This window comes from Eucalyptus grandis, chromosome 3 (assembly GCF_016545825.1).
Source record: "Eucalyptus grandis isolate ANBG69807.140 chromosome 3, ASM1654582v1, whole genome shotgun sequence".
NCBI classification, from domain to species: Eukaryota; Viridiplantae; Streptophyta; class Magnoliopsida; order Myrtales; family Myrtaceae; genus Eucalyptus; species Eucalyptus grandis.
In genome coordinates, this window is record NC_052614.1 from 24,374,853 (window position 1) to 24,385,919 (window position 11,067).

The 11,067-nt window shown below is 37.3% G+C and overlaps 1 protein-coding gene across 1 annotated transcript; it reads left to right on the forward strand.

Moving 5' to 3' along the window:
- The first annotated feature begins 2,056 nt into the window (after nt 1-2,056).
- Nucleotides 2,057-3,339, forward strand: LOC120291754 (cytochrome P450 71A9-like). Its single transcript, XM_039309478.1, has 2 exons — nt 2,057-2,781; nt 2,902-3,339. Exons 1-2 carry the CDS (start codon nt 2,566-2,568, stop codon nt 3,337-3,339), a joined length of 654 nt encoding a protein of 217 aa, XP_039165412.1. The 5' UTR covers nt 2,057-2,565.
- Nucleotides 3,340-11,067: the final 7,728 nt, after the last annotated feature.

Below are 11,067 nucleotides of genomic sequence, written 5' to 3' on the forward strand. Positions count from 1 at the left end.
TCAAGTCAACATGCATATATATTAATGGGGGCCATGTTCAAACATAAATGTCACCAACTCCTATGTTGTAGGCAAGCTAGTTTAATGGTCCATGTGCCATATAATACTTCCACAAAAACGTTATCAAATGGATTTTTGTTCTTTTTTTTGTTCCAGCGAACAAAAGAATAGAATAGATATTGTTTGGCACATTCCCAAACATACTCTAATTTTCATGTGCGTCGAACTAAATATTCAGCAAATAGCATCAAGTCAACATACCTATATATTATGTGGGGCCATGTTCAAACATAAATGTCACCAACTCCTATGTTGTAGGCAAACTAGTTTAATGGTCCATGTGCCATATAATACTTCCACAAAAACATTATCAAATGGATTTTTGTTCTTTTTCTGTTTCAGCGAACAAAAGAATAGAAATAGACATTGTTTGGCACATTCCCAAACATACTCTAATTTTTCATGTGTGTCAAACTAAATATTCGGCAAATAGCATCAAGTCAACATACCTATACATTAAGTGGAGGCCATGTTCAAATATAAATGTTACCAACTCCTATGTTGTAGGCAAGCTTGTTTAATGATCCATGTGCCCTATAATACTTCCACAAAAGCATTATCAAATGGATTTTGTTCTTTTTTATTTCAGGGAATGAAAAATAGAAAGAGACATTGTTTGGCATATTACCAAACAAACTCTAACTTTTCATGTGCGCCAACCTAAATATTCAGCAAATGGTATCAAGTCAACGTGCCTATAGATTAAGTGAGCCATGTTGAAACATGAATGTCACCAACTCCTATGTTGTCGACAAGCTAGTTTAATGATCCATGTGGCAAATAATACTTCCATAAAAACTATTAGAGGCGCATGCATGAGGTGTTAGGTGAAAAATCCAACGTTAGAATGTAATTTAATGTGGAGTAGGAAATATATCATGATTGACACATAATCCAATGATCTCAAGTTTTGAGTAAAGTAGGATTTATCGACTTTGCTAGCAGAAGTGTCAAAACTTGGCATGGGGGACTTTAAGTGCCAAAAGTTATGAAAGATACACATAAGTGACACTTTTAAAAAAATTAAAAAATTGGGACATCTAAGTACTAATTCTGGCAAAAGCTCTAGGAAATCTTACATGGTATTCTTTTAATAATATAACTCGGCTATGCGGCTCACTAGAGAGCTAAATTAGCAAAAAGAGCCAAAACGATGTCGTTTTGCCTCTTCTTTGATTTTTAATATAAATATAAATTGAATTCAATTTAAAATAAATTATTAAATAATTAATTAAAAGGAGGGGGAGATTGCAGAATGGTGAAGGCCGCCTTCTACAAATTCTTCTTCTTCCTTTTTTTTTTTGAATAATTTAGTTGTAAATTTAATTTAATAATATTTATATAAAAATTCAAATCCTAGACAAAACAACATCATTTTTAGCTTATTTAGTCACGTCGGCATGCAAAACGACGTTGTTTTCGGCTTATCTAGTCATGCCACCGTGGCAAATCACGTCGTTTTGCACTTGTCTTGCCAAAAATACCACATCAGCATTTTGGCTGGATTTTCTTGCCATTAATACTTAATTAATCCATTTTTCTCCGATTTTGGCACTTAAGTGTACATTCCTAACTTTGGCACTTAAATGTCCTCTTGTGTCAAGTTCTGGCACTCCAATTGTCCACATCTCAACTTTTGGTCTACCAATCTAACAGAAAAGTCCAAAGTTTTAATATGGTAAATAGGATGGTGAAAATGACACATCCGAAGCTTCCTATTCGCTCATGTACATCTCCCACTTCCATCTACTTAAGACTATTTAATCACCATACCTCCGATGAAACCTCTTCACACGTTGTTTTCATCTCTGATAATTTCTTTCCAAGGAGATCAAGCCATGGGTGTTCAGCTTATTGTGGCCCTCATATGTGCTCTTGTGATACCGATGTTACTAGTCTTTGATTGACACGAAAAAGAACACACGAGCATCTAGAATCTCCTCCCGGTCCTAGGAAGTTGCCGATCATTGAAATTTACACCAGCTTGGCTCCCGCCTCACCAATCGCTCACACGTCTCTCGAAACAGTATGGCGAGATCATGTTACTCCAACTCGGCGTTGTTCCCACATTAGTCATCTCGTCTGAAGATGTCGCTAGAGAAGTATTCAAGGTCCACGACATTGCTTTCTCCGGCAGACCTCCCTTTATGCAGCAAAGTTGTTAGCATACAATCTTTCTGATGTAACATTCAGCGCCTATGGTGATTCCTGGAGAGAGCTCAGGAAATTATTGATCCTAGAACTCCTGAGCAGTAAGAGAGTCCATTTGTTTGAATACGTGAGGAAGGAAGAGGTTACGCTCATGCTCGATGCAATCACTTCTTCTCCAGGTGCTGTCAATATTGGTGAACTCGCGCTTCTATTGAATAACAACCTTGTGTGCCGAGTGACTTTGGTAGCAAATGCCAGGCTATAGGAGGCGGAGTAAAGAGTGAATTTCACGAGACAATCCGCGATATACAGACGCTTTTAGGTGGCCTTTGTGTTGCAGATCTATTCCCACAGATGGCTTGGTTTAACAGGCTCAATGGCTTCAAGGCGAAGGTGGAAAAGTACTTCTGGGAGCTAGACAAGTTGTACGATGACGTGATCAAGGAGCACCAAGACCCTAAAAGGCCTAAACCCGATCATGAAGATCTTGTTGACGTGATGCTTCGGTTACAAAGGGATCCAAATCAAGCGATTGCCCTCACTAGGGAACAAATTAAAGGAGTAATAACTGTATGTTCCTCTTACCTTGAGTGTTCGACATATTTCCTTTGTTCACTTCCGTATCACTCTATCACAAACTAGATCAAAAAATAAAAATATTGCGACTAATTGCTTGGGATTTTGTTTCAGAACCTGTTCAATGCAGGATCAGAAACCGCTGCGGCCACTATACTCTGGACAATGGCAGAACTCATCCGCAATCCAACTATTATGAGAAAAGCACAAGAAGAGGTTCGAGAAGCAGCAAAAGGAAAGTTACTGGTTGAAGAGATTGACCTTCCAGGACTCACCTATCTAAGATCAGTCATCAAAGAGTCATTAAGACTCCATCCACCGCTCCCTCTTCTAGTTCCAAGAGAGACAATCGAGGATTGCAAGATAAGATACAACGTTCCTAGAGGAACTACTGCATTCATCAATCTGACAGCAATCGCCAGAGACCCAAAATCTTGGGAAAACCCAGAGGAGTTTAGGCCCGAGAGGTTCCTGAACAACTCCATCGATTATAAGGACAAAACTATGGGTTTCTGCCATTTGGTTCTGGCAGGCGAGGATGCCCTGGCATAAACTTTGGTGTTGCGATCGTTGAGCTTGCACTGGCAAATCTCCTTCATCGGTTCAATTGGAAACTACCTGATGGGAAGAGTGTCGATGATATGGACATGGAAGAATCTTATGGCCTTCGGTTCAGAAGAGGAATCCTCTTTTGCCTGATAGCAACCCCCGTGACTGGTTGACGTTGTGTTCCAATGATACCAACAGAAAAGTTTGCTTGATTTGCTCCGTAATAATGCAGACTTTCTTCTGTCTTAGCATGTTGATTGTCTTGTATGCCTACTACAAGTTTTTCGGTTTCACTTTGTGGGAATTGCTGTTCCTAGATCTTGTAACCTGAATTATTCAAAACCTTTGAACAGCAAAGATCTTAATAAGAAATGGATGCTTTCTTTCTTTGCGTGATATATTCATTTTTCTTAGTGAACTTCATTGTATCATTTTGGTTTCATGGACTTCCACCAGGGAAAAGAGGCGATAGAAGGTTGCAGCACAAGTTTTCTGTCATGTGGTAGTTTTGAGCTCCAATTTCAGTTAAGAACTAAAACTAGAACGATAGTGCTTGTATAGCTTGATAACCCATGTCTTTACTATACTTTTATTGTACCGACAGCTAAAAGACATCATTTGATGAGGCCGTTCATCTTTTGAACCAATCCTAGGAAATTAATAGATCTAGTTCCACAAAAGCATTAAGAACCACAATGAATTTCTAGATGCTCCAAACATCTTTTAAATAGTCAAAGGCAGCTGTGCTAAGCAACTTGTCTACTCAAGTCACGGAAGGAACAATAAACATTTATATTCCCAACGAGTTATTTGTTAAGAGATTAATAAAGATCAGGGACAGTAACATGGTTTGCTATAAATTTGTGTGAACCCCTAGATCTTCCGCAGCTCAGCAACATTGATGATTAAACTAACCAAAATAAAGCTCATTTCAAAGCATGAATATTACTTACCACTTTTGTGGACTACCCTCCGTATGGATGGAACTAGATTTAGGATATTGCCAAATTCGGGCCAATGACCTTCAATTGACTAAGGTTCTCACAAATCCATACCTTTCGCGATGTTGAACATTTGGTTTTCATTCAATTAATTCTATACAAATTTCTACATAATGAGTTGTCACTTACATATTTAGGTTGACTGAAAACCTACGAGGTACGGAGAATATCTCATTTCATGTGCAACTAGAGATCTTGAAACGGAACTTGATTACATTAGTTCTAAGACTAATACCCTTCCGATTCCTAATTCAATTATGTGCAAACCAAAAAGTCTAGGTAGCCTATCAAAGATTTTTAGGATTTGTCCTAACTGTTCTAAAAGTGAAAATAATACTCAAGATATTAAGGTGCGGAACAAATAAACCAATATGGCCTCTAAAAGAAAATGGTAATCTAAAAGCTCTTATTGTAAAGCTCTAAAAGTTTGCTCAATTTTGGAATTTCAATTTTTTAAATATTTTTCGAACTTTAAGGGAAACTATTCAAAGAACTAGCAAAATTTTTAAGGAATTCCAATTTTTCTAAACGAGAAAGTTTTTTTTGAATTTTTCTTTTATTTTTCCTGAATTTTTTTATTTTTTATTTTTATGATTTTTCAGATTTTTTCATTTTTTTATGATTTTCTAGATTCTTTTGAATCTTTTTTATAGTTTTTATGATTTTTCTGATTTTCTAATGATTTTTTAGTGATTTTTATGAATTCATGAATTTTATGATTTTTAAGTGATTTTTATTATTACTATATTTGGGCAAAGGAATACAGTAGGTAAACCCAACCTACCCGCTAACCCAATCTGTCTACCCGGACCGACCACGCATCAGATTAAACCTAAACTTTTAAAGCTTTTTTTCCTTTTTTATTGATTTTTTTATTTTATTTTATTTTATTTCTTCATCCCTTCCCTACAAATTCTTCTTACAAAAGGCTCTCAAGCAAAAACTTGGAGTGATATCAAATGTGAAGAGAGTGATGATGATTATGTTAATATTTGTCTAATGGCTCAATCGAAACAGACTTAGACTTACAAAGGAATCGATGTCACTATCAAGAAAAATATTAAATGGTACAAAGGATGCTCAAGACATATAACATGAGACTCAAGTTGTTTCATAAAGCTTATGCAAGTTAATGGTGGAAAAGTTTCTTTGGAGGAAATAGTAAAGGCAGAATTATGGAATACGAATCAGAAGATTGGAAGTCTCATAATCGTAATGTTTCCTTAGTGAATGGACTCAACTACAACTTGCCGAGTATCGACAACCGTAACGTCTACAGGTTACAAAATCAACTTTCAAGAAGGAATATGTTTAGTAACCAGAAAGACTCCTCTCAAACATTCACGGGGCAAAGACTTGGGAATATATATCTCTTGGATATCAAACCAGAAAAACCCTAATGTCTAATTTCAATTCAAGAGGAAGCTAGTCTTTGGCATAGAAAACTTGGCCACATCAACGTAAAGCAAATAGCCAAGATCTCTCGCAAAGAAGCTTGTTCGTGGACTACTTTTTGACATACCAAAAATCTGAATTATGCACACCGTATGTATTGGGAAAACATGTTATAAACTTTTCAAACCAATAAATCAAGTTTCCACTAATCGTATGTGCAGCCTCCCGCATATAGATCTCTTTAGACCAACCGTAACCTGCAGTATTGAGAGTTTAAAGAAAATCAAACTAAGGCATCTTCCTTGGATATTCAACACCAGCAAAGCTTACATAATATACAACAAAAGACTCAATCTGTGGAGGAATCGATGAATGTCAAATTTCAAGACTTTATACAAAATCAATTGATTCAAACTTAACCTGAAGAATTTGAACATGCTCCAAACTCTAGAAAGTCTAAATTTCTAGAAGCAGCTCTGACTTCATAATACTAGCAACGAATGATCATTGAAGAATCAAATGAAGAAAAAGATCAACAGCCTGACAAACCAATCAGCAACTGGAAGCACAAGTCTAGTCATCCCATAGAACTCATTATTAGTGACATTGATAAAGGAATTCGTACAAGATCCAAAAGGCGTGAAGAGTCTAGCGTTGGGGTCTTATTTCTGAAATAGAACCTAAGAGCATAGAAGAAGCTTTAACCGATGAACGCTGGATTGAAGCTATGCAAGAATAACTCGTGCAATTCAAGATCAACGATGTCTATGAATTGACTCCTAAACCAAAAGTTAATATGTTACCGGAGCTAAATGGGTTTTCAAGAACAAGACGAACAAAGAAAGGAAAAGTCATAAGGAACAAAGCAATACTCATGGCCAATGAATATACGCAAGGGATAGACTATGATGAGATTTACAGTGGCAATGTTAGAAGCAATTAGATTTACTTGCTTTGCTTGTTATAAGAATTTCAGGTTATTCCAAATGGATGTCAAAAGCGTTTTCCTAAATGGATTTATCCAAGAGGAAGTCTATGTAGAACAACCTCCTAGTTTTGAAGACCCAAGGAAACCAGACTTTGTATTCGAATCGAAAAATGCTTTATATGGTTTCAAGCAAGCACCTCAAGCTTGGTACGACAAGTTAAGTAAGTTTTTATTTCAAAATGACTTTGTTAAAGGTAAAGTAGACACTACCTTGTTTATCAAAAGAGAAAGCAAAAATTTTTACTTGTTCAAATCTATGTTGATGACATTATTTTTGGATCACCTAACGAAAATTTGTGCAATAAATTCTCTAAGATTATGCATGATGAGTTTGAAATGAGCATGATGGGTGAACTATCCTTCTTTCTTGGACTTCAAAGAAATTGAAGGAAAGAACTTTCATTCACCAAGAAAAATATGTTAAAGAACTTGTTAAAAAGTTCGGTTTGGAGAATTGAAAAAACTAATATACCAATGTCAAGTTCCTCGAAGCTGAACAGAGATGAAGGAGGAGAGAAAATTGACCAGAAGCTATACAAAAGTATCATTGGTTCACTTCTTTATCTTACTACTTCTAGACGACATATTGTTTAGTGTTTGTATTTGTGCCGGATTTCAATCAAATCACAAATAATCTCACATCTAAATGCTAAATGCATCATTAAATACGTTGCAACAACCTCTAATTTGGGTCTCCGTATCCTAAAAATTGAGACTTTACTCTCCTTGGATATTAAGATGTAGACCTAGCAGATGCAAAGTTGATAGAAGGAGCACTTCGGCACTTGTCAATTACTTGTAACAGGACAATATATTGGTTTCAAGGAAGCAAAAGTATTGTAGCTCTTTCAACAGCAAGATAACAAAGCATTTAGCTCTTGGAAGTTGTTCTCAAATCTTGTGGATAAACAACAACTAAGAGACTTTGGAATCAAAGACTCATGCACTGAGATCAAATGTGACAACACCAACGCGATTAATCTCACCAAGAATCCAATTCTTCATTCAAGAGCAAAGCATATAGAGATTCGACATCATTTTATTAGAGATCACGTTCAAAATGGAGAAGTCTTGATTCAATTCATTGACTCAAAGAATCAACTAGCTAACATTTTTACAAAGCCACTAGAGAAAAGTCAATCCAAGCTTATTCGTTCCAGACTCAATATCTTAAAGTTTGAATAAGTTCAAATTCAAGGATAAAAATCTAAAGATACTCAGACTCAAAAGATCAAGATTCACGATAGTAAGTTATTTCTGTTTTAGAAATTTATCTTATGGATAAAATCTCAAAAAGTATGCGTTCATCTATTAATCTGTAATTGATTGATGTTATCTTCCCAATTTTTGTGATTATTGCATCATTCCTTTTCGAAAAGAAAGCTATCTTTTACAGTTATCTATTTTTTTAAAAGGGCAATTATTTTTTAAAATGTATTTTTTCTATTTTTCCTTTACGACGTTCCATATGCTTCACTTCAATTGCTTTATATACCGTTTGTTTTCTTTCGCTACTCACAAAACCCTAGAAAGCACATAACTTCACCTTCTCTCTTTTACTCTCTTATTTAATCCTCAAAGTTTTCATCTTTCTTGTGAAACGAGTTTGGAATCTCTTAAAGATCGTGAGAATGTCTTTCCAAAGAAAGTCTTTACGGATTGCGAACATGGGACCACAACACATGCGTGAGGGTCCTACGCATTTTGACCTCACCGAGGAAGAAGAATCACCAAGACAGCATCAAAGTCCACAACATTCTCAATCACGTGAATCTGCTCAAGCTAGACCTCAGGATATTGATCATCGAGCGAAGGAAGAAATCATTGAAGATGCAGTAACCCGTAAGAACTCAAAAACCGCTTTTACCTTTAAGCTCTACTGCCTTGAAGGAGGGAGGTACTCCTTGAATTTTATTGATGAATTTTTTAAAGAGAAAGGGTATTGAAATAAAACCCACTTTCTATGAATGATGGTATGATTGGGAGTTGCTCCCAAAGGTTAGCGTAAAGAGCATTTGCAAACATTCTAAGCGATCCATGTGTTGGAGGTCTTAGTTAGCCAGATGGAAATGATTATGACAAGTTGTACACTCATTTTAAGCCTAAAATGGGTATGTGGAAAATATTCAAGCAAAAGGACGGATTTGTTCTCGCTCGGGAACACAAGTGACTTTATTCTAAGTTGCTAAAGCAAGGTGATTAACCCAAGAAGTGTGGACTTTGATTTTCTTGATTCTTTGAATGTGAAGTTGAGAGAAATTCACTATACTTCAACTTGAACGATTATGCTCAAACGACAGAGGCTCATCTAGAACTTACTGCATACTTCTATTCTAATCTAAGTTTCTTGGATGCGAAGTTCAAAACTTGCAGAATGCTGGTCAAGCTTCTTCGCCTTTGCATGATCAAATTCATGCCCTTACTCTTCAAGTTTAAGTAAATGTAAGGTGAAGAAGTGGCTCACTGAAGGAGGATTCGAAAAGCTGGAAGGGATTGTCCACAATGGGAGATTTCCAGCTCATTAAGCATTCCAAAAAATCATATTTTTATTCTCTTTTCATCTCTACCTTTTAATGCTGACAAAAAGGGGAGATGGTGCAGATTTGAAATTTGACTCTTGTTTGACTTCTTTTGATTGACTTTACTTTTGTTTGGATGTTTGGTTGTGACTAAATTTGATTTTGATTGTTTGATCGTTTAAATGTTTGCTGCAATATCTTAAGCAATATTGGTATTCATTACAAAAATAGTTGTTCATTTATAGGACTAACTTACTTATTTCTTGTGGATGCAGATTTAATGCTATCTTTACTAAGCCAATTATCTTTTGTGAGATATCCATATTTGCTTGAGTATTGTCTTGCAAGTTAAAAATATCCAAATCTGCAGAAAAGTTTTGTCACCATCAAAAAGAGGGAGATTGTTGGAGAAAACTTCCGTATTTGTTTTGAAGTTGACAAAACGTTTCCATCAGTCTAGCTAAGACTTGCAGATTCTTTCATAAAAATCTGAAGACTTTGAACCAGACTCAAGATTCAAAGTCTACCCTCATTGACAGCTTTTACATCGTCGAAGATGACTTATCCAAAATTCAGTATTTCTTTAAGAATTTGATTCTATCGACTGAAGAAGATCTCTTGGCTGGATATAGCATCTCAGAATCTATTATTCGTTTTGATTTTAATTCAATTAATTTAGATCCGTTGAATGGCGAAGCATACTTGGAAGGTTTTACTTATGGAAACCTAGATCCTAATTGTATGGGCGAGCATGATTGATGGGCTATCGTTATATTCCTTAAATAACTCGAGATCTCCCTAATTGATTTTGTCCAATAGGTAGATTGGAAGAGCTCATTTGGAAAGTGCCAATGGTTATAAAGGCAATATAGAATAATAGGACTGCCACTTGCCTCGAGTCCTTGGACGTGAGTGGCAGGCACGATTGTGGCGAGGCGATGCAATGGTGAAGCAAGCTGTGGGCTGAGCTGCTAGCTACACGGCTGAGGAAACGCACGCGGCTCTCCTGGCTGGCAGCGGGCTGAGGTGAGATGGTGATGGAGCTGGTGTGCGGCAATCGGCAGCTAAGCACAAGCGAAACGGCACGGAGTTTGGGTGAAGTTTGCTAGAGACTTTGCTGTTGTAAATGAAGCAAAGGCTGAGCGCAAAGAAGAAGAAGAAGGACGGTCCTCTGCTTCAGCTTCGTGAGTTCCAATTCTTGACTAATTAAGTCAACCTTTCTCTTAGCCGATGGCAGCTTGACGAAGAGCAGCTGGAAGAGACGTGGCCATCAGCTGAAGTCTTCAGCTGCCACCTTCTCCCCTGCATGCATGGACGCGGCCTTCTGTATGTCTTGGTCTTCGTTTGCTGGCCACCGAAGGGAAAATAACGCGGCTGCTTGCTGGGGTGACAAAGAAGAAGAAGGCGTGGCTGAAGCAATTGGAGTCAACGGTCTCAGCTTGCATGAGGAAGGGCAGCTTGACGTGGCTGCATGGTCAACATCTTCCTTTTTGTTGACTGCCGAATGGGTTGGGAAATTAACGTGCTGAAGGTGGGGAGAAATTTCTGGCTCTACGCTCATTGCTTGTACGTATGCATGGGGCGCCGGAGGCTGCATGAGGGACAACTTGGTGACGTACCACGAGAGCGAAGGTTGGTCTCGCTTGTAGCGTTACGTGAGAAAATTCTTAGACGAGACGATAAGCTAAATGGTGATCGGATCGTCATATGATGCGGCAAAGGCATAACGGTGAGGGGTAGGCCATAAAATGTGACGAAAGGTGACGTTTCAACACGGAAATAGTAGTGTCAAAACGTCAGCCGTGCATGGTGCCAACGAAGTAGTCCG